Here is a 24,936-nt window from a genome sequence, read left to right on the forward strand (position 1 = left end):
AGCGGCACCCATAGCCCTGCAAGCCTGCATGAACTGATTTACAGCAGGCCCCAGATTAGCAAGAACGGAACGCTGCCCTTGATCTACCCCCGCACTAGCTGCATAGTTAGGACCCAATGCCGCCACCATGGGAGCAGATGCCATAGATGACATCATGGCCGCGAATGCTGCAGGGTCGAAAGCCTGACTAGGAAGCCCACTACTGGACTGCATATCCACCGAGCCGGAAACTGCAACCGCAGGAATGCTTCTCCCGCCCCTACACGCTGAGCGCTGACCAGCAGCAGTGGATTCTGGCTGTACAACAGGACCTGACAGGCTGCTGCCATCAGAGCTGTGCACAGCCTGCCAATCATCCTCCATATTGTCTCCTAGCCCCTCCCCTCCTACGCCTGCTCCTACTGCCCTGTAATGGCCGCCAGCCTCCCTGCCTGACCTAGCCCTTACACTACTGACAGGGCCAGGTCTCTCACCTCCCTCACTACCTGAACTGCGGGGATGATCCCCGCTGCCCATCCGGGCACTAGCCCTACTCCCTACACCTCTATAGGAGCGTGCGCGCCCCTGTGGGCTCTACACCCGCGTGGAGCGTGCATCCGCTGACCTCCCTGCGGTAGCTCTGCCCTCCCGCGGGCTCACGAACTGCTGCTCGCGACGGCTCTGAGCCGCTGCGCCTAACCTCTGGGGGCGAGCAGTCGCCGGCCTCATTGCGGCGGCTCTGCCCGCCCACGGGGTCTCTTCAGGCTGCTCGCGGCGGCTCTGAGCCGCCGCACATGACCCCCGCTCACGGCTGCACAGCGCAGCCGCGCCTAAGCTTTGCCGCCGCAGTGGCGCCGGGGACTCCCCACTGGCCACCGCAGTACCATCCTGCCGATCAAGAGCTTCCACTATGGCGCCAGCGTTAGCCTTCGATACCCGGTAATGGGCGGGGGTCCGCGCTGCGTGCCTGGGGCGGGGCATGACACAATTGGGGGGGGTTGTAATTTTGGGGCAAGGAAATCAGGGTCACAAAAATAGGGAGCACAGGATATTCTTTTAACACGATAGAGATAGGATGTGGAATTAAAGAAAGAAAGAAACACAGGCAAATGGGGGGAGGTTACAGAAGTAGGACTATGATATAAACTGCCCAGCAACACAGAGCTCAGTAAAAACACTTACTAACTCTGAAGACAGGAACAAAAGAGGCTGACTCCGCCTCCAACAAACTCTAATATCCCTGCTACCACCTACAATCCTAAGAACCCATAGGCCCTAATTATCACATGATTCCCCACACTGGTCCGCCCCCATCCTAGGAGGTTTAATCCTCTCCACTCCTATACAGTCATTTCGTTTATCTTTTATTAAAACATACAGTATGTAGATAAGTATAATTACATTGATTTTTACCCTATCCCCAGTATTCAGGTTCAGTATGAAATAAATTTAGTTTAATTTTTTATTGATTGTGAATGGAAAGATATAAAAGAAAAAAAGATTTAAACAAAATGCTGATCTAGAGTAGATAGCAAGGGAAAGAAACGGTGATCAGGTGAAAAGTAATGGATCATGATAAAAATGTAGGTGAATGGAGGATGGCACATTAAGCCCATAGAACTGATGAACAAATTGTTAAAGATTAGGCAAGACCATACTCTTGCATATAAAAAATAATTATAGTATAGTTAAGAATATATCTCACTATATATATTTTTACATATGTATATGTATGAGATGTAGATATTTAGAATGTATGTATTAGATAGTCAGTATGCTGACAGCCTCTCTGAAACTAGCTGTCCTCTCACTACAGGCTGATATGTCACCTGATCAAAGACATCCCACTCACTTCATTCAGGTTCTGATTAACATGACGTCTGGAGCAATGGGTAAGTGGTACTTTGTCATCAGCAGAGCTGTGAAATTGTCTTTTATTATTTATATTATCCTCTATTTATAAGGTGCCAACCCCTTGTGTAAAATTGCACAAGTTGCTAGACGTTACCTAGTATTACAGACATTGACCAAGTAATACAAACCAACAGTAAAAGTTTTAATCTCCGTCTGTTTCATTGGCTGATTAGATGAATGGCTCAAAGTAATTATTAGCACCCAGCATACATAGAATGGAACTTATTGATAAAAGTATTGAATAATAGTATAATTTAAGCAAGGTAAAGCATGCTGGTACTTGTAGTTTCACAAAAGCTGGAAAGCCACAGATTGGTCAGGTTTGCTCTAGGTCATACTTGCCTACTTTTGAAAACTACTTTCAGGGAAATTGCAGATGGTAGTAGAATGCGCAGTGCGCCGCCAAGTGGGCGTGAACGGTTCCACCCAAAGGGTGTGGCTAGCTCCACCTATGGGCATATCTATTGCCACTATGGGGAGTGTCCTGTAGTGGAAGTTGAAACCTATAGTAATATGAGCAGCATGCTGCCAGAGCAGGTGTGTGTATGGGTTGTAACTAAGGACATATAAAAACCTGGAATTTATACATCAGGAATATTAAAGTCATAAGCATATAAGAATGTGTTTGCAATAGGTTCCAACCACAACTCTGCTACAGTATATACATCAACTGGTATCAAATCATATAAGCCTATAGTCTAAGTACTCAACAATAAAAACAGCTGGGTACACATTAGACGATGTGCAAACGATGTGATGGACATCCCGATTTCCCTTGAACTGAGCATTCTGAGAGACAAACAAGAGTGCATACACACTGAGCCATCTTCAAAACGACCAAACTATATATCTTGCATTGTTCGGTCTTTAGATCGTTAACTACAGTATATAAAGTTATCATATTTCCTGGCTGTCCGTTAGTGTGTACACACTGCACGATTTGCGGGAAATAGTTGACGCATGTACCGCATGTCTGAAGATGCAAAGGATGACACCCTTATGCGCATAGTACATAAACGATTTGAACAATTTGCCGTTCTGATCTGTCGGAAAATGACAAATCGTTTAAAAAATCGTCTAGTGTGTACCCAGCTTTACACCTGCTATCTAAAGGTGCCTACACACATAGCGATGTGCTCACAATCCCACGAAGTGTACGATTTCCCCCTGAACTCTCCCCGGGAGCTCCTCGGCAGTCGTGGGAACAATTTGGTCTGAAAAAGCTGCCAATGTGACACACGATCTATCGTACCTCCTAAACTATCCAGTGCATCGTGCCTTGAGATTGTCAGATCTGCCCTACAGCACGGCAGATCTGAAGATGCGATGTGTGACCTGTGGGGACGCGCATCGCATCGTGAGTGGGGACTCATGAATTGGGCATATTTTACGCGATCTGTCGCTTCAATGCGTAGGAATCGGCCAGATCGGGTAAAATATCGCCATGTGTGTAGGCACCTTTACAGCAGTTTATACACAACCAGTAACCCGGGTGTACCTACCCAAAGTCAGAAGAATAACAGCATATGAAAAGGGGTCCTGGTAAATGGAAGTATCGCCTAAGTCATTGCAAATCTGACACATGCCCCATCCCCTCCTCATTAAAACTCAGTTTCCAGATCTGACATCCCCTTCCTACTCAGTTTCAAATCAGACCCCACATCAGCCTCCCTCAATTATGATCATACCCCACACATGACAAACCCCCTCCCTCAACTGGAAACCTACCCTAGTCCTCACAATCAATGTACTCTACTCAATGTACTCTATAATCAGCTCAAACTTGACAACTCCCTCAATTAAAATCTTATCCCAGAACTGCCCCCAGACCCTTCTCCCTTAACTAATAGCATGTCCCAGCACTGCCCCCCCACTCATACCTGACAACCCCCCTTCTCCCTCACCTAATAGCATGTCCCAGCAGTGCCCCCCATACCTGACAACCCCCCCCAAGTAATAGCATGTCACAGCAGTGTCCCCCCTCATACCTGACAACCCCCCCAACTAACAGCATATCACAGCAGTGCCCCCCCATGCCTGACAACCCCCCCAAGTAATAGCATGTCCTAGCAGTGTCCCCCCCATGCCCCTCACCTATTAGCATGTCCCAGCAGTGTCCTTCCCTTACCTGCCACACCTCCCCTTTCACCCTCAATTAAAATCATGTTACAAGTGCTTTTAAAACTGATTGAAAATCACATTTTAAATGAGACCTCAGTACTCACCATCCTTCTGCTGCTGCTGTGGTCTGACTCCTCCCTCCTCTCTCTGACTCCGGCATTCATCCATTCAATGTGGCTGCCTGCACTGCAGCTTTCACTAATAGGTGGATAGCTCCAGCTATCCACCAATCAACGTTTAGATGCTCCTATAACTGTGATTGGTGGATGGCCAGCGCCATCCACCAATCTATATGCTAGCAGCCTGGCCCTGTAACGCTGCATGTCAGGAGGAATGTGGAAATGGCAGGACCCTGGGAGGCAGGCAGAGAATGTTGTTTGGCTGCTGCAATCGCGGTTGGGGAGCGTCCTCTGCCTGACTCCTAGTCGTAGCCCCATATCTTTCACAGTGTACCAGCCAGTGGGAAATATGCCCTACTGCCCAGCACGCTCTCTACTTACATTTATTTTTAATAAGATGGTGGGCAGGAGGGGCTTGGGCTGGCTGCTGGGGAGGAGAGACGCTACCGCTGCTGCCATCATGCAGATTCGGAGGGCAGTGACTCACTGAATGATAGTAAGTCACAGGGGCAGGGCTAGTCTGCCACCGCTACTAGCAACCCCGCAGTGGCCGGCCCATCGTATTACATGAAATGACATCACACGTTGTGACGTCCTCATGCCTGGGACCCGTTCCCGCTACAGCAGACTTGCGCATGCGCAGTATGTAGTTAAACTGGGCAGTGTGGAAATCCGGGGGATTCTTCATTCTTTCCGGGGTAGTGGGAGCTCCCAGCCCATAGCGGGAGACTCCCGCGGAATGCGGGAGGGTAGGCAGGTATGCTCTAGGTTCTGAAATGTAATCATGTTCTGCAGTGTGGAAAGAATTCATTCCCATGGTTACTATAAAGCAGTTCAAAGTTACAGCCTTAAATTCACAGTGGCTATAACACCCACAATACCTTTGTCAGGAATTACCAAAGATCATCACAAGCAAATAATTTATCTGTCCGGAGTCTGTATGGGAATTCACGGATTTCATCTGGCTCAAGGGCCTGATTCAGAGTCGGATACAATGTGGATGTTTTTGCAAATGGTTGAAGTTTTAATTACTTTCCATGTGTCTGAGCCGCACAGTGCATGCGTCACGATGGATTACTATTGTCGCTCACACTGAGGATTTATTTGCAAAATGATTGACAGGCAGGGACTATTTGTGGGCAGCAACAGGGGGAGGGGGGTAGCAGCTCAAACACAGGAGTGCCGTGACCATTTTCGGGACGTGTCTCAGCCTGCGACTTCGATCCAATGCGCAGTTGCAAAGAATCCTGCATCTCCGCTCCACCAGCCATTCTGTGCAACCATAGGGTTACTCAGAACTCTGATAATCTACTGGTCTGTGTCAGATGCTGTGTCTTGGCACACAGTCCGATTAATTTGCAAAGCCGCCCGTGGGCTCTCAGTACAAATCCTGGTGGCTGCGAAATTTAATATTGTCCCACAGTCACTGCATACAAAGACACAGTCGCGATTGGATTTGCGTACATCTCTGAATCAGGCCCTAAATGCACTAAGGACATGTACCTGCTCCGCTCCTGTCCTCAGGCCTCTTGTGATTCTGTGGTCGGTTTTATTCCTTCCTGAACCGCAAACTGAATGGTGAGGACAGACAACATGGAGGCCTTTGTTATTCCACTGCCAGCATGAAAACCCATACCTCCCAGACTACGTCCATTGGAGGGGGCCATGTCTTGATGATGACCATCTCCATCTGTTGCCTTAACCTTCTTTTTCCAAATCATCCATTATGGACTTCATGTCCAAAAAGTGTAAGTAGGATACAGAAAGAAGATCTAGATGTCCCTGATTACATTATGGAGAAAGAGGAGTGTCAGATGGTGGAACAGGGGCTCCCACCTATTTGGCTTCCCGCTAGAGAGCAGTGCTCTGGAGGTCAGAGCTAAAAAGTATTCGCTGTTTTTTGGTAAACACCTCTCAGGAGATGGCAACGATTACAATAATAAGTTGGCATCCAGCCTTATCCCTTAACAGCAATGAGGCCCATGTGGCTAATTCATAATATGACACCCAGTTTGCAACCTCCTTTCCCTTATGACACTAAGTTGCCATATTTGATCCATCAGACATGTGTGATCTACCAAGTTTTTGACCTTCTACGTTCTAACATCATATATAACATACAACACATAAAATATTTACCTTTTCTTACTTTTTTTGCATAGAAAGTTTTGAACAGTTTTAGAATTTGATGTTTGTAAATATATGTTTTAGTTTTCACCAGCATTTAACAGTTTACTAGCTGTTATTACATTTCTGCTATGTTTAAGGCAACAAAAATTGTTTTTACCCCATAGCTTTTAAAGGAATTTACATTGTAATGTTAATGACAGCTAAGACTGATATGAATAACCCAAAACTCTCTGCATAATATAATTTATATTAATAAATAAATTAAAAAAATTATCATGGATGACAAGAAAATGATAGTCCAGACTCCAGGGCTACTGGCACTAGCAGCAGACTTCCTATTTTTTGGCTGTATTACGTTCTCTTCCACGCTCCCTAGGTGTTCATCATGGGCATCTTCATCAGGAAGGACTAACAATAGGCATACTACCTGGAATTTTTTAAAACTGTGCATGATGCATGGGTTCCAGAAGGAAAGTTTTACTGCAGTGAAATTTGTTCTGGTGTATATTTTCTGCCAATAAAGTATTTAAGACCTGGACACCAGAATAAAAATGTAGAAACAGAACACGTACTTGAATGTATGTTCTCGTGTGTCACACAGAGAATCACCTTATAGAAAAGAGACACAACGTGGGGTCTTCCTGCCATAACCTTATCCAGCCGCAAACTGGTCAGCCCAGGGATGAAATCCCTTGTGAAGTGGGGACCTACAAAATATGCGGTTACCCCTCCTGTGCAGCAGAGCTGCAGCACAGTCTGACTGGGTCACTCCATCAAAACTGTTAAAAGTTTCAGGTTTGCTGGGACCTGTAGGCTGCCTGCAAAGAACAATATTAAGGGGCCTATTCATGATGTTAATTATCGGGGTCCGAACGGATCCCTATAATTAACACTCTAACTTGCCGCGGCCACCAGAGCAATTCATCGTTGCTCCGGCGCGGTGGCAGCTGATGTGAAATCAGCTGCCCCCACGAGCGCCTTCACTGCTCCTTTTCAGAGCAGTGAATCTTTTCACTGCTCCTGTCGGAGCAGTGACGGCGGTGCGCATGCGCGACCTACAGTTCACGCATGCGCACAAGAGCCCCGACGTCCGGCGGAAGGAGCCGGACAGGGGCGGAGGGATCCAAAAGGATCCCTTCTCGCAACCCCGTACCCTCTTCCCATAGGGAAGAGCCGGTACCGATCCATAAGCGGGGGTATTCGCCATCTGAAGATGGCGAATGCTCCCGCAGTCAAGCTCCGAAAATATAATCTTTTCGGAGCTTGATCTATTCTGTCCCATACTAGTGTATGGGGACAGTGGGCCATTCCGCAAACAGAAGGTAAGTAGGAGATATCTGTGATACTAGTGTATGGGGACAGAGAGCCATTCCACAAGAGGAAGGTAAGTAGGAGATATCAGTGATACTAGTGTATGGGGACAGCGGGCCAATCCGCTAGAGAAAGGTAAGCAGGAGATATCTGTGATACTAGTGTATGGGGACAGCGGGCCAATCCGCAAACAGAAGGGAAGCAGAAGATATCTGTGATACTACTGTATGGGGACAGCGAGCCATTCCGCAAACAGAAGGTAAGTAGGAGATATCTGTGATACTAGTGTATGGGGACAGCGGGCCATTCCGCCAGAGAAAGGTAAGTAGGAAATATCAGTGATACTAGTGTATGGGGACAGCGGGCCATTCCGCTACAGAAAGGTAGGCAGGAGATATCTGTGATACAAGTGTATGGGGACAGCGGGCCAATCCACTAGAGCACAGGTTCTCAAACTCGGTCCTCAGGACCCCAAACAGTGCATGTTTTGCAGGTCTCCTCACATAATTACTAGTGAAACAGTTAGCTGCACCTGTGGATCTTTTAAAACGTGTCAGTGAGTAATGAATACACCTGTGCACCTGCTGGGTGACATGGAAAAAGTGAACTCTGTGGGGTCCTGAGGACCGAGTTTGAGAACCACTGCGCTAGAGAAAGGTAAGTAGGAGATATCAGTGATACTAATGTATGGGGACAGCGAACCATTCCGCAAACAGAAGGTAAGTAGGAGATATCTGTGATATCTCCTACTTTACCTAATTAATGAATGGCCTGAATACTTAATTTTCACAATTGCAGGTGACAATGTGCTTTTTCACCTGCTTTTGTGACAATTAAGTGATGATGAATAAGCCCCTAAATCTTTCATTACAATTAACCATGCCCAGGGCTGGTTGTCCCTCAGGAGGGGGACACGATTTTTTTTAGGGTCCTGACTTTCCAAGGGATCTTTTTCCTGTCAGCACTGTCAGCCTCCAGCATATCCTGTGGGCCTATTTTCATGGGGGGCCTGGAGCTGCAGCTCCACTTGTGTCACTGTTAATCTGACCCTGTGAATTCTACCTTGTTAAAACTTGCTTTAGCTGGTGACATGGCTGGTCATATTTGTTTTGCAGATGGTGCTATTTTCTATAGGCCGTTGAGAAATGCGGAAAGCGCCCTGAATTTTACGGGCTATGGAGAGCATCTCCTGCACAGACCTCTGAACCACTAGATTTATTGTGTAAGCAAAGCATGGCATGTGTTTAAAATTGTCCATTAGAATTGCATGTAGGCTACATTATCAGATATGAGAAATCCAGAGGAGAGTTTTAGCAAGGTGAGCCATTTGAATATAATATTAAATTCTGCATCAAGTTTACACTGTCATGTGTCTTTGTGAAGCCAGCAATATATAAAGTAGCTTCCCTGTGAATGAGTTGGCTTTGTGCTAGCACTGCTGTGCTGACTGGATGCGGATGATGATGATACTACTGCTGGCACTGCTATCCAGTGGGCAGTCGCGAAAAGGGTGCATGACCTAATTACCATAGGCCATGCCCCTAAGTGACGCTAATTGCGGCATGCCCATACGGCACGGAATGTATTCCTCTTCTCCGGGATCGGCACTGGCCCGCAGAGCTGCGGTGGTGAGGGTGCCCAACCTCCAAACCACCAGCGGGCACTTCGCCCCGTGGGTGGAACAGCGAGGCAGTGTCCGAAAAACGGGACTGTCCCACTGAAAATCGGAATGGCTGGGAAGGGTGCACTCTCTTTGGGGTGGCGCCCCTGTTCGACCGCACTAGTCGAACATGCCTCGATCTGGCCCTGCATTTACTGCAGGTATTGGACGCAGATCAAGTGAAAATGTGACTGTCGTAGCTTTGGTAATGCCCTGTGCAACATGGTGATGGCTGTCATCCTTGCTTCCACTTTCAAATGATTGTTGGACAGACAATTGATGGAAACTAGTCTTACTCTGGGTCCCCTACTTAGATGATAATCTAACCCCAGAGATTCTTCTTGGGAATGATGGATTGCATTACAGGAGTCAGATTGCATTTGCTCTGATGTTACAGGACTACTTAATACTGTTGCTGAAGAGGCCAATGATGAGGGTGTTGGCAGTGAAGATTGCATGAGGAATGTAACCATGCTGCTGGTAGATGTTACTGGACTGCTTATTGCACGTGATTTCACTTTTTGTGATGAACCACTTGCAATTCATAAAAATAAAATGCCAAGGTAGTACCACAAACAATTGTAGATTCCTAGGTAATCTGTGATATAACTCAGCACACAATAGAAGTACAAGATTTTTTCAGTGATTTATTTTCAACAGTGTTTTGGGGGGGTAGATAAGTTCACTGACAAATACCAGCGTAATAGCACAACATTTTGAAGCTTTCTAGGCAAACTGTGATATAACTCAGCACATAATATAAGTACAATATACACTTTTTTATAACAGTTTTGGAAACATAAATTTAGAGTATTGGAGGAGTTGCTGTGGTTTTTGGATCTAAGGGCCTGATTCAGAGCCGCTCGTAAGCGGCCGCTCGTTCGCTCCGAGCGATGTTTGCCCAACTGCGCATGCGTACGGATCGTTATACGCATGCGCGAACCAGTCAGTGCGGTGGAAATTCATGTGCTCGTAAAATAGCGAATGCCTGATAATTTGAGTGACAGAAAGAGGCGTATGTGGGTGGTAACGGGGGAAGGTGCTTGAAAACGGGGAGTGGAGATCCGACCGCAGGCGTGCTTAAAGGTCAAAACGGGCGTTTTATGGGTGTGCATAATTAATACAGCAGCGTCATTGACCACGTCACTGGGTTATTTTATAGTCGGAACTGCTCGCAAAATTGTGGTAGGAAAAACCAACCCCAAGAATAGCGAGCAGTTCATACCCTGGTCGATGTACTCGATTAATCTAATAAATAGCGGACATGACGTAAGATGCGAGCGGCCAGGGGGCGTATTTTTTCAAAAAACGACTGCAAGTTTGGTTCGCTCGTTCAGACCTAGAGGCGTGAACAGACCGCAAAGAGCGAACTGTTGAATTGAATAGCCACCCCTATTTTCAGGACGAGCGAGCGCTAATTGCTTCCGGCTCTGAATCAGGCCCTAAGTTTTGACTCTGTAGAAGAAACAATATGAGATATGGTAAGAACTTACCCTTGTTATCTCTATTTCTACGAAGTCCATAGGGTTCCACAGGATACCTTGGGGTATAGGTGTGACGTCAGTCGCAGGGCACCAAAGAGTTAAGCTTTCAGCCTCCCAGGATGCACTAGGTCCCCCTCCTATACCCAGCCCCCGGGCCAAGGCACCTCAGTTAGTTACCAAGCCATAGGCCGGAGGAGGAGAAGGAAGAGAGAGAACAAAGATCTGGACACATACAAGAATCACATTCTCACCAGAGGGAGACGGAAAACCGGTGACCAGAGCAAAGCCCATCTGCAGCACAGGTGCGACAGGGCGGGAGTCCTGTGGAACCCTATGGACTTCGTAGAAATAGAGATAACAAGGGTAAGTTCTTACCATATCTCATATTTTCTACTTCAGGGTCCATAGGGTATCCACAGGATACCTTGGGGATGTCCCAAAGCAGTATCCTTTAAGGGTGGGGACGCTCCTGTGCAGAAAGGAGAATCCGCCGCCCGAAGGAAGCATCCTGAGAGGCGAAGGTGTCAAACCTGTAATACCTCACGAAGGTATGGACAGAAGACCACGTAGCAGCCTTGCAGATCTGAACTGCCGAGGCACCACGTCGAGCTGCCCACGAAGGACCCACAGACCTAGTGGAATGAGCCTTCAGAGAAGGAGGGACCGGTAGGCCTTCATGAAGATAAGCTTCAGAAATAGCCATACGGATCCAGGCTGCCAAAGTTTGCTTTGAAGCAGGCCAACCCTTTTTACGGAAGCCAAAGAGGACAAACAAAGCGTCCGACTTCCTAAACGAAGAAGTGCGGTCAACATAAGTCCTTAAGGCCCGCACAACATCCAAAGAGGCCTCACCCACGGAAAGACCCGGTGAGTTAAAGGCCGGAACAACTATTTCCTCGTTAATATGAAACTGGGAAACAACTTTGGGAAGAAACTCGGGCCGAGTGCGGAGCACTGCCCTGTTCCCATAAAAAACCAAGAAAGGGGGTCTACAAGAAAGAGCCCCTAACTCAGAAACACGTCTGGCCGAAGCAATGGCCAGAAGGAAAACAGTCTTAGCTGTTAGCCATTTAAGATCCACTGAGCCCAGTGGTTCAAACGGCGGTCCTTGGAGAGCCCTCAGGACCACAGCCAAATCCCAAGGCGCCACAGGTGGAACAAAGGGCGGCTGAATGCGGAGAACACCCTGCATAAAGGTGCGCACATCCGGGATTGTAGCAATCCTACGGTGAAACCAGACAGATAGGGCCGAAACCTGTACCTTCAAAGAAGCAAGGCGAAGCCCATGATCTAGTCCCGCTTGCAGGAAGGCGAGAATCCGAGACAGACGAAACTCCCGCGGTGCATAACCTCTCGGTCGACACCACTGGAAGAACGTATGCCACACGCGATGGTATATCCTCGCGGAAGACGGTTTCCGAGCTCGCAACATGGTACGCACCACAGAGCTGGAAAACCCCCGGGACCTCAGCATGGCCGTCTCAACCGCCACGCCGTCAAAGACAGCCGAGTCAGGTCCGGGTGAAGGCAAGGACCCTGAGACAGAAGGTCCGGTCGTAGCGGCAACCGCAGAGGAATGTCCACGGACAGACCCTGAAGGTCTGAGAACCAGTGCCGTCTGGGCCACGCGGGAGCTATCAACAGGAGCGTCCCTCCTTCCTGTTTGAATTTCCGGATTACCCGTGGAAGAAGGGAGACCGGAGGGAACAGGTATGCGAACCGGAACGTCCACCGGACGGACAGAGCATCCACCAGAGACGCCCCTTCGTCTCTTGTGCGAGACCCGTACACCGGCAACTTGTTGTTGTGCCGGGACGCCATGAGGTCGATTTCTGGAAGACCCCACCTGTCCACCAGTAGTTGAAAAACATCCGGGTGCAGGGACCATTCCCCCGGATGAACGTCCTGGCGACTTAGAAAGTCCGCCTCCCAATTGAGCACTCCCGGGATGAAGACCGCTGATATGGCCGGAAGATTGTGCTCCGCCCAAACCAGGATCCGAGAGACCTCTACGAGAGCCGCCCGACTGCGAGTTCCTCCTTGCCTGTTTATGTAGGCCACGGTGGTAGCGTTGTCCGACTGGACCTGCACCGGGCGACCCTGGAGAAACCGCTGTGCCTGCTGGAGAGCATTGAAGACCGCACGGAGTTCCAAAATATTTATTGGAAGCTCCGCTTCTGTCGGCGTCCACCTGCCCTGGAACAAGTGTGGACCCGAAACTGCTCCCCAGCCCCGAAGACTGGCGTCCGTTGTCAACAGGACCCAATTTGGAACCCAGAACGGACATCCCTTGTTGAGGTGGGTCGTCTGTAACCACCACGTAAGGGACAGGCGAACCTCCTGGGTGAGCACAATCGTCTGGGACTTCAGAGACTGAGTCAGCCCGTTCCACTTGGACAGGATCAGGTGCTGCAGAGGTCTGGAGTGAAACTGGGCGTATTCCACCATGTCGAACACCGACACCATGGAGCCCAGTAACCTCATCGCCGAGTGTAAGGACACCCGGCGGCTGTGCAGACAACTGCGCACCCTTGACTGTAAAGCAGAGATCTTGTCCTCCGTCACGAAGATCCTTTGCTGTCCCGAGTCCAATAAGGCTCCAAGATGCAGAATCCTCCGAGACGGGATTAGAGTGGACTTCTGCCAGTTGATTAGCCAGCCGTGCCGTTGCAGCAGTGCAATGGTCAGGTCCAAGTGGCGTAACAGGAGCTCTGGAGATCCTGCCACCAATAACAGGTCGTCCAAATACGGCAACATGCGGACTCCCTGCAGCCGCAGAGAAGCCGCCATGACCGCCATCACCTTGGTGAAAACACGTGGTGCTGTTGCCAGGCCAAAAGGTAACGCCCGAAACTGGAAGTGGTCGCTGCTGATTGCGAACCTGAGGAACTGTTGATGGCGCCAAAGAATAGGGACATGCAGGTAAGCGTCCTGTATGTCCAATGACACCAAGTAATCCCCAGGTTCCAGCGCCAGAATGATGGACCGTAGGGTCTCCATCCGAAACTTCGGGACCCGCAAAGACTTGTTGAGTGCTTTGAGGTTGAGAATCGGACGATATGACCCATTGGGTTTCTGTACCAAAAATAGATTTGAATAGAAACCCTGGCCCCTCTGGGAGAATGGAACCGCCACTATAACTCCAGCCTGGAGCATAGTGTGCAATACCTTCCGCAGCTCCGTAGCCTTGTTCCGGTCTGATGGGAGACCCGTGGTGAAGAAGCGAGCCGGGGGTCTGTGCCGGAAGGAGAGGGCGTATCCGTGAGAAACCACCTCCAGAACCCAAGTGTCTGTCGTAGTGGTCGACCAACACTGGGCGAACTGTAGCAGGCGGCCTCCCACCCTGGGATCCCTCAAAGGGAGGCCCGGACCGTCAGGCCGCAGGCTTGTCATCTGGCTTGGGGGCCGGACGTCTGGTACTCCATGCCTGCTTCCGGGGCTTGACCGATTTCTTAGGGCCAGCCTGTCGAGGAAACGACTGTGGTTTGGGCCTGCCCTGGGCCCTAGATGACCGAAAGGACGATGGTCCCGAACCAGAAGGAGCAGCGGCCGACGGGAGACAAGCAGATTTGGCTGCCGTCAGCGTGGCCACAATCTTATCCAGATCCGGACCGAAGAGAACTTCTCCGGTAAACGGCAACGCTTCCAGACCTTTCTTGGAATCTGCGTCCGCCTTCCAGGATCGCAGCCACAAGGTGCGACGAGCAGCTACCGCTGCTGAAGAAATTCTAGACACCAGAGTACTAATGTCTAGAGCCGCCTCGTTGATGTAGGTGGCCGAATCACGGAGATTGCCAATCAACTCCGCCTGATCGGCCGGACAGTCGGATTCAAAAGAAGCCTCTAATGAATCCGCCCAGCGCTCCATCGCTCTGGCAACCCAGCAAATGGCCATAGCCGGCCGTGCTGCCCCCCCTGCAAGGGAATAAGCGGACTTCAGGCAGATTTCTACCTTGCGGTCCGTAGCATCCTTAAGGGAGGACATGGATGGCATCGGCAATGTGGCACTACGGACAAGACGGGTCACGTGAGAATCCACCTGTGGAGGGGATTCCCACTTCGCAAAATAATTATCCGCGAACGGATAAGCCACCGCCAGGCGTCTCTGCGGCTGGTATCTTTTGCCAGGTTGTTTCCACGCCTCCTCTAAATGGTCCACCAACTGACCCGAAAGAGGAAAGACTGTGGCATCGCCCTTCACATCTTTGAAAAAGGCATACTTAGATTTAGCCGCTGGGGGAACTTCGTCCTCAATCACCAAGGCTGTGCGGACCGCCCGAATAAGCCCAGGAATATATACTTTGGACTTAGCATCAGCGTCCTTAGTATGGAGAGGTTCCTGATCGTAAGGATCTAGAATCTCCCCATCATCAGACGTCCCTTCGTCATCCTCATAAGGAGCGGACAGAGACGCCACCGGCCTTTTATGAGACCGCATCACAGACTCCCCTTGCAACACATCCGACAAGTGCTGTACAGAACTCGTCAGGGAGTTAACCCACGCTGGCTCCTGAGAACCCGGGAGCGGGGAAATAGGGAGACTGTGGGGTACCACCAATTGTCGTGGGAACCCCTGCATGGGTGACGACACCACAGACTGCTGGGACAAACCCATCGGAGTAAACGCGGGCTGCGGAGCTAACTGGCCCACTAAAGCTGTTAACGCCTGAGCGAAACAAGCCCAGGGCGGCTCCTGTACCGGTGCTGTAACCGTAATAGGCCGCGCCATGGACAAACACTGCCGGCAAAGGCCCTCCGCGCTACCCTCCCCCTCCGCTAACGGTACTTTGCACGTGGTACACTGTAGCCGGAGGGGAAAATCACTTTCAGACATGATGGCACCACGTATGTGACCTCTCTCACCAATTAAGTATTAAATAGGCGAGAGACCACCCTGCAGCACCGCACCGCAAGGGCTTTAGCAGAAAGAACAGGGACAGTAATAAAGCTGACAGTTTAGATGAAGAAAAGATTACAGGCAGCAGCGCTAGCACAGTCACATACAATGCAGAGAAATAACAATTCCTGCACTAACAGCGCTGATCACTCAACTACACAGACACAGGGCCTGGTAGGACACAGCGCTGCATACACAGACCTGACCACAGCGGAGGAGAGGTATGCGGGGGGACCCAGACCACGATGCTTCCGTCCAGCGCTTCCAGCAGCGTTCACCATGCGTTCTGGAGAAGATGGCCGCCGAGGAGCAGAGAGGAGGCTGGCCTGGGGGAGGAGCGCTGCCACAGGACCAGTCGGCAGCATGCAGAGAGGGCTGTGTGCAGCGGGGGAGGCGCCGGCTGTGAGACAGGGAAGGCGCGCTCCCCTGGCATGCATTTAACCCCTGGGACGCCGCAGCGCTACCGCTCTGCTGCGGTCCGCTGTCCCAGGGGGTAGTGGAAGCGCAGGTTGGTCGCCTGGCTCCACGCTGCAGCCAGTCCCCAGGGAGCCCCCTGCCTGGGGACTTAGGACCATGTGATCAGCGGGGACCCACCGCGGGACCCCGCTGCTTACCTCTGTCCCCCTTGAATCCGGCCATGGTCCGGAGCATCTGGGGTCACCGCTAGCTGTGACCCCAGACGCCCACCAGCATCCCCGGATCAGTACCGGCGTTCTGGTACCGGCGGGGTGTAGGGAAGACAGCATGGACGTCAGGACTGACTGTCCATGCTGTACATCCAGTTGTGCAGCCACAGCTGCATGAAGAATAAGCTTCAGGGGCTCTTCTAGCCCCCACTCCAACAGGTGCACCCGACTCCGGCCGGGCACCAAACTAAACTGAGGTGCCTTGGCCCGGGGGCGGGGTATAGGAGGGGGACCTAGTGCATCCTGGGAGGCTGAAAGCTTAACTCTTTGGTGCCCTGCGACTGACGTCACACCTATACCCCAAGGTATCCTGTGGATACCCTATGGACCCTGAAGTAGAAAAAGGGGGTCATTCAGACCCGCTCGTGAGCGGCAGTACGCTCGCAAACCGGTCGATGTTCCCCCACTGCGCATGCGCACGACGGCGGGAGCTCCGTCGTGCGCATGCGCGAGACCCGGCGAGCGACGGGCTCTCCATCGCTCCGGGTCTCGCACCAAAGGGGGCGTGCTGTCGATGTTGATTGACAGCACGCCCCCTTTGGTGGGCGTGCCGGGGGCGTGCCTGCCAGACGGCGGCGTTCCCATGGGAACGCCTACCATCTCAAGCCGGCCCCACTGACATCACTAGTGATGTCAGTGGGAGTGATTTTGGCTCTGATAGAGCCAAAATCACTCCAGGGCTTGCGGCAGCGAGACCCTACCGCAGGGTCTCCGTCACAAGCCCGATGGTTCCCAAAAAACTCCCAAAGCTCCCAAAAAACGGGACTGTCCCACAAAAATCGGGACAGTTGGGAGGTATGGTGATGTAGGGTATAGAGGGGTCAGTAATGTAGTGTGGGGTATAGAAGGGTCAGTGCCATGTGCAGGCTTAAACTGAGAGGTGGTCATTTTGTTTTATGGAGGAAGGCGGGAGGCGCCAATAAAAAACAAAACATTTTGCCCTGGGCTCCACTTGATCTAGAACCGACCCTTGTGGCCATATACTGTGAAATATCTCATAGTATTTGGCTACAATATCTGCTGGTGTCAGGTTACCAGATAATATGTCTGTCGGTCACACCTTTATCTATTATACCTCTTTTCCACCAAAAACCCAGGTCCGACCTGGGTTTTTGGACATGGTTCCAACCCTGGTCAGACCCATTTACACTGCACCTTTGATCTGGGTTACTCCCAGGTCGGCCCTGTTCACACTGAAATCAGGTCTGCCCTGCTAAACCTGTGAGGTCATAAAAAGTGGGAGGTGAATGCTCCACAACCACCATCCTGGGTCCAAACCTGGTAGCTACCTGGGTTGGATTGCAGGGTCACTTGACACAGGTTATTTTTCAGGGACCCTTTTACACTGAGCTGCGACCCGGGTAGACCCAGCAAAAACCCAGGTTTTTGCTCTGGTGTAAAAGGGGTATTAGTGTATGCCCAGCATTAGCAACTTGTCCAGTGCATTGCTGAGCAGTGTGAGCACTCCACTTCCTGCTTCAGTAACAGCCAATCTCTAATCAAATTACTCCCTGGTGTAATGTAACTGCTTCATAAGCAAGAGAGACAGGAATATAATTAGCTGCAACATTTAGGCATAGGTGAGATTCTTGGCTGGGATGGAGGATGACAAAAACTCTGTTACCTTTTTATTCATGTAGTTTTTGCTGAATGTTGATAATTTGATTTGTGGCACCATTTCCAGACCCCAATGGGTGTTGGCAGCATGGCAGAAGAGTCTCCAGGAAAGGGGAAGGTTGTTGGAAGAGGCCTGTGCTTCAGTGTGCAGCAAGATAGGGATGGCCATTGACCATCAATAGTTATGAATAATCGATGGTTAACGACTGATGGCCGATTGTTTTGCCATCAATGGCAGAGATCTAATGGTTCTCTGCCATCGATTGCAGACTGGGAACTGATTTTTTATTTTCTGGTTCCCAATGTCACGGAGCTGCTAAGCCCCGCTCCCAGTGCTGATTGGCCCGCTGTGCCCCACGGCAACGGTTGTCATCGAGAGGTGCAAACCATCGATGGTTCACCATAGATAGTGTTGTGCCATCAACGAATATCACAAATGGAACCATCGATGGTGACCATTGATGGGCAGCCCGCCAATGGCCATCCCTACTGCAGGGATGCTTAACTCATACCTCCCAACACTGTGGGGAGAGGGGATGTAAGCTGATAGGGACTATGGGGGTCATTCAGACCCGCTCGCGAGCGGAAGGATGCTCGCAAGCGGGTCAATGTTCCCCACTGCACATGCATACGACGGAGGGAGCTCCCTCGTGCGCATGCGCGAGACCCGGCGAGCGACGGGCTCACCATCGCTCCGGGTCTCGCACCAAAGGAGGCGTGCTGTCGATGTTGATTGACAGCACGCCCCCTTTGTTGGGCGTGCCGGGGGCGTGCCTGCCAGACGGAGGCGTTCCCATGGGAACGCCTACCGTCTCAAGCCGGCCCCACTGACATCACTAGTGGTCTGATAGAGCCAAAATCACTCCAGGGCTTGCGGGAGCGAGACCCTACCGCAGGGTCTCCGTCGCAAGCCCGATGGTCGCGATGGTCAAGACCATCGCTACCATCATCATGGACGCTCGCTATAGATGTGGGTGGTAACCCACAGCTATGCGAGCGTCCATGAGGACGCTCCAAAAAAAGGTAGGAGGGCCCTGATTCAGAGCGAGCGCTCTGGTCAGAGCGTTCAACTCTGAATCAGGCCCAAAGATCACTGCAGACTGTGGTGTTTAAATTTGTGGTGTGTCATTTACAGCAAAAGTTTGGATGGAATGCAGAGCTCCAGCCCATGGACATCTGTACTTAAAGAAAAAAAAAGAAACGCAGGCACAAATAATTATGGGAAAATTATGTTTTAACCTGCTTCACTTCGGTATAGGATTTTGCAAGATTTCTAGGGAAATGGCATATTGCCTCGTGACAGTCTTATTTTGGCACGCATATTCCAGTCATGACTTGGCTCTACTCAGTGACCCTAAATTCAGTTCTATTGGATTTCTCAGAGTCAGGGGCATATCTATAATGGGTGCAGGGTGTGCGGGGCAGGGGGACCCCGCACTGCACACCCTGCACCTATATTATACTTACCTCTCCGGAGTCCCACATCGACGCCAGTGTCTGCGCTGTAAAAAAAACAGCTGGAAAATGGCCACCGTGGCCATTTTCCCATCGTTTGTGCACGCACAGTACAGGGAAAATGGCCGCCATGGCCATTTTCACTGTGACCTGCACATGTGCTATAGACTCTGGGCACACTCTAGTGCCCAGAGTCTATAAGTGCGGCGCTGACCACGCACCACTCAGTGCGCTGCCGGCCGCAGACGGAGAGGAGGGGTCCCGTGACGGAGACTGCACACGTGCCCCCTCCTCTATAGAAACTCCCCTGGAAGGACTTTTATGCTAACACGTTCCCTCTGATCCGCCAAGTCTGCTGCAAACTACAAAGCAGGTACATTCTCTGACACCTCCTGCTTAAAACCCAAAAAGTCAGAAGGATCATGAGTTCAGGATTGTTTATATGATCCTGAAATCACCATTTCCCAATAGAGTTAATAAGAAGAAACCTTGGCATTTCCCATTGGTGCTGTAGTCCAATCTCGGCTGTGACTAACCTGCAGTTTTATCCTGAATTTCGAAAAAAAACTTCCACCTCCTACCATGGGTCAGACAAAAAATGCCCGATAAAGTTTGTGCATTAATGAAGTTCGTAGCCAATGAAATAACTTCTTATTGTCCTACTAGTAACAACATACCTGTCCTGCCTGCTGGCATGAAGAAACTATAGTATCTGAGATTTTGTCAGTTTTCTCTATACTATAGCATAAAATGTATATCCAATATATTCTCCGGCTAAAACTTAAATAAGTATAACAATTCTCTTTCTTAAGCTGCCCATACATCTATGGCCCCTATTCCTCGTTTTGCTGATCCCTGGATCGGCGGTAATCCCTGATTGGTGATCCGTCAGTGGATCGGGGAAATTCAACATGTAAAAAATCCCCAACTCGCAGTTTCTGACCATTTTCAGGTCGGGATTTGGGAAATAATATTTTTCAACATTTTGAATATCCCCGAACCCTGTCATCTGCAGAATGGGGAATTGCAGAAATCAGTAATCGCAGATGTACAGTATGGGCCTCATTACTGACTCGCATACGCAGTGGAGCTAAAAGCCCACATTTGGGCTCTCAGCCCCACTTGTTAACAAAAAAGTAGCAAAACAATTAGAAAATTGCTAAACTTTTTCACATTATATAAATAAAATTTAATAAAGCATTTTTCTTTAAATGATTTTCATATGGTAACCCTTTTATGTATAGGACAAAGCAATAATAAAAAGCCTATAGCTGGCCAAAATGGGTGTTTTCTGCCTTTCCCTCAAACAGCCTTTAATGGGGATATTTGGTTCTCAGTGATGTCCGTAGTGAAGCACAATCGGAGCATCCCCAACATCCCCTATTTTCTCTCCCACCACATAGAAGTGCTCAGAAAAATGTGCAATGTTGTGCTTCCATAATTTTCAAATACGTGCACAGCCAACCTAACCTCAAAAAATAGACAGCAAAGAACGAACATCCTAAAAATAGTTATTGCAATACTCACATGTACCACAAGATGTCATATGAGTACATATGTTCCAAATTCCATATTATACTACAAATAAGAGAATTGGGCTAATTTTTCAAATCCTCAAATCCTATGGGGCGAATTCAATGGTTCTGCCGGCGGCTTTTTTTTTTACGACACCCGACAGAGCAATTCAATTGTTGCTCTGTCAAGGCGCGATAGCCGCCGGCATTTCTACGCGTACTCAGGAGGGTGCGAGCAGAAATGTGTCTGAAACACCCTGGTTAGGGCGCGCTAACCGCAGATATCGCGCCCTAACCAGAAATTAAGATGGGTTTAGCCATTTTAGACGGCTAAACCTCATCTTTTAGGCAGCGAAGAGGGCGATAATTAATGAGCGCCCAGAACAATTGAATATCAAACTGGGCGCTCATTAATTACCACGCCCAAAAAAACATTTGAATCGCCCTTTGGGTACATAATGTACTGTACCTAGTATTACTATTTGTTACTTACATTTTTGTCCCTGGAAATCTTTCTGGCACTTCCCATGTCTTTATGTCTGGAATGTACTTATTGGCACCTGCTATTTTGCAGACTGCCTGCCCTGCATCACCGCTAGCAGGTTGCTTAGGATACCTAAGTTTTTTCCTGGCAGCCCCAGTTGCAGGAGAAAATGAAGAAGGAGCTGTTGACGTGTCAAGTTCCACTTCAGCTGACAGTGTTTTCACCAGCAGGTCTTTGCACCTCTGCAGGCTTGTGTCAGCCGGAAAGAGAGACACCACATAGGCTTTAAACCTAGGATCGAGCACGGTGGCCAAAACGTAGTGGTCTGATTTCAACAGATTGACCACCCTGGAATCCTGGCAAAGTGAATGAAGTGCTTCATCCACAAGTCCCACATGCCGAGCGGAATCGCTCCGTCTTAGCTCCTCCTTCACTTTCTCTAGCTGCTTCCGCAAAAGCCTGATGATGGGAATGACCTGACTCAAGCTAGCAGTGTCTGAACTGACTTCACGTGTGGCAAGTTTGAAGGGCTGGAGAACCTTGCACAACATGGAAATCATTCTCCACTGCGCTTGAGTCAGGTGCATACCCCCTCCTTTGCCTATGTCATAGGTGGATGTATAGGCTTGAATGGCCTTTTGCTGCTCCTCCATCCTCTGAAGCATATAGAGGGTTGAGTTCCACCGCGTCACAACCTCTTGCTTCAGGTGATGGCGGGGCAGGTTCAAGAGTGTTTGCTGGTGCTCCAGTCTTCGGCACGCAGTTGCTGAATGGCGAAAGTGGGCAGAAATTTTTCGGGCCACCCAAAGCGTCTCCTGCACGCCCCTGTCGCTCTTCAGAAAATTCTGCACCACCAAGTTTATTGTGTGAGCAAAACATGGGACGTGCTGGAATTTGCCCAGATGTAATGCCCACACAATATTGGTGGCGTTGTCAGATATCACAAATCCCCAGGAGAGTCTAAGTGGGGTAGCCACTGGGCGATGATTTCCCTCAGTTTCTCTAAGAGGTTGTCGGCGGTGTGCCTCTTACTGAAACCGGTGATACACAGCGTAGCCTGCCTTGGAACGAGCTGGCGTTTCTGAGATGCTGCTACTGGTGACACTGCTGCTGTTGCTGCGTAAGGTGATACATCTACCCAGTGGGCTGTCACAGTCATATAGTCCTTAGTCTGCCCTGTTCCACTTGTCCACATGTCCATGGTTAAGTGGACATTGGGTACAACGGCATTTTTCAGGACACTGAGGACACTTTTTCTGACGTTTCTGTACAGTCTCGGTATCGCCTGCCTAGTGAAGTGGAATCTAGACGGGATTTGGAACCGGGGACACACTACCTCCATCAATTGTCTAAATCCCACTGCGCTAATGGCGGATGCCGGACGCATATCTAACACCAACATTGCAGTCAAGGCCTCAGTTATACGTTTTGCTTCAGGATGACTGCTGTCGTACTTCATCCTCCTCGCTAAGGACTGTTGGAGGGTCAATTGTTTAGTAAAAGTAGTGGTGTTCCTACGGTGGCTTGGAGCGGCATGTAGTAGGAGCATACCTGCGTGCTCTCCTACTATCTATCCTTCAATAATCCTGCAGGAGCGGTTCCCCGGGCTTTTCACTTACCCAGGGGCGCCGAGAGGGGTGGGGAGCGGGTACAGATTACCCGGGCCCGGGCTGCCTGAGGGGCCCGGCGGGGGCCCGGTTCCGCTCCCCCTCCCTCACAGTAGCCCAGCACACAGTGGAGACTGCTCCACTGAGCAGCAGCCACAGCAGTCTCCTAAGCCTGTGGGGGGAGCGATCACACTGATTGCACCCCCCCTGGCTTTGCGCCGGACTGAGGGGGCTCAGAGCGCCCCCTCTCCCCAGCGCACAGCGGCGCCTCGCGGCGCTGCATATCTTTTTTTTTTTTCCGGGAAGGGGGAATGGCCACGCCTCCCATGATTAGGCCACGCCCCCTATTACCCAGGCCCGCCGCAGCTCTCAGCGGGCCTGCACTTACCTGCCTTGTGGGTGAGTGTCTGCTGCTGCCCCTGGATCGGTGCTGAAGCGTTTCTCCTCTTCTCCCAGGCACTGGCTTGTGGATGCACGCTGGTGTTGCTGACTGGCAGTGTGTTCCTCCTCGGCTGGTCACGTGAGCGGTCGCGGCTCCCGCTGTCTCTCCCCGGCGGCTGCTAAGTGCAGTATCTCCTCCTGGCTCTCTGATCCTCTGGGGATACGGTTCTCCTCTCCTGCTGGGTGGACTGGTGACCGAATTGCTTCTCCCTTCTGCAGGCTGTGGTGCTGGCTCCTGGTGTCTCCTGTTGACGGCGGCCATTTTGGATTTGGGCACACAGCAGTGCTGCTGCCAGTTTAAGGGTCAGTGACTTCCTGAACAACCTGTGCCTTTTATTCTCTCTTGCTGCCTGATCTACCTGCAGAGGTGTCTACTTTCTAGTGGTGTAGACTTGCTGGATCTTAATTAATTTATGTGGGTGACTGGCTGGGACCTGTAGTTCACCCTTTTGGATTCCTGTTGTGTGGTCTGTATCTCCTGATTTATTGCTGGGCTGCAGTCTGATTATTCTACAATTCCTGGAGTTTCTGTCTGCATTAAAATTCTACTTTCAAGTATCCTCTGGTGATCCCTTTGCTATATAATGGGGAAAACTGGCCATTCCTCTGGGGCTGCCGCTAAATTGGAGCGCTTTGCCCGTACCCCTACGCCACAGGTTGAACCTCCTCCTTTCATTCCGCCACCTCCTCCACCTACTACTTCGTCTGATTCTGCAAGTGACTCTCATCTTTCACATATCTTACACACTATTGCGGAGTCAGAAAAGAGGGTCACTGACAAGATAGGCGAAGTACAGATTGATATCTCCCTGATCCGTCATGATCTTCAGAAAATAAGGGAATGAGTTGGGGAGGCGCCAATACCTGGGCAGATTGCGGCCCTCTCCACTGAAGTGGCTGCCTGTCGTTCCAAGCTATCCGATTTGGAGGGATGCCTCCGAAGAAACAACCTGCGCTTTGTTGGCCTGCCGGAGCGGGCTGAAGATTCTGCTTCTGAGAAGTTCCTGGAGGAGTGGTTGGTGAAACTCTTTGGTAAAGATGCCTTCTCTTCGCAGCTTTCCGTTGAACGGGTCCATCGCGTGCCTGCTAGGCCGCCGCCTCCGGGAGCCCCGCCGAGGACATTTATTGCCCGCATGCTTCATTACAAAGACCGTGACGCAGTCTTGCAGCTGGTCCGTCTCCATGGTCCTCTCAAGTTGGATAATCACTCTATTTCAGTGTTTCCTGATTTTGCTGTTGAAGTACAAAAAAGCCGTTTATGCCTGTTAAACGCAAGCTACGGGAGCTCCAACTCCAATATTCCATGCTTTTTCCTTCTCATCTGCGTGTGGTGGCTGATGGAATCACTCATTTTTTCAATACACCTGCAGATGCTGAGGCCTGGCTGGCTGGACGTCCGCGGCCTCCACGTTGACTTTTTTGCCTTGGACTCCTTGCTGTTTCCTGATGCCGATCTGGGGGTTCGTGAGTCTGTTACTGGTTTCCCCTGTTTTAAGTGCTTCCCCTATTTTGTTTGA

At 50.2% G+C, this 24,936-nt stretch overlaps 1 protein-coding gene across 7 annotated transcripts in view; it reads left to right on the plus strand.

Annotated features, from left to right (window-relative positions):
* LOC148507812 (mitochondrial ornithine transporter 1-like) overlaps window positions 1-24,936 on the plus strand; it is a 119,649-nt gene that overhangs the window by 75,600 nt on the left and 19,113 nt on the right. For 4 of the 7 annotated variants that reach the window (XM_088445477.1, XM_088445475.1, XM_088445478.1 and 1 more), the window contains one exon: window positions 1,796-1,871. The exons of the other annotated variants lie outside the window; for them this stretch is intronic. In XM_088445477.1, coding sequence (XP_088301603.1) covers window positions 1,802-1,871 — 70 coding nt within the window. In that variant the 5' untranslated portion in view covers window positions 1,796-1,801. The remainder of the gene's footprint in view (window positions 1-1,795; window positions 1,872-24,936) is intronic. 7 annotated transcript variants of the gene reach the window in all.

This window comes from Taudactylus pleione, unplaced genomic scaffold (assembly GCF_031769625.1).
Source record: "Taudactylus pleione unplaced genomic scaffold, aTauple2 ptg000381l, whole genome shotgun sequence".
NCBI lineage: Eukaryota > Metazoa > Chordata > Amphibia > Anura > Myobatrachidae > Taudactylus > Taudactylus pleione.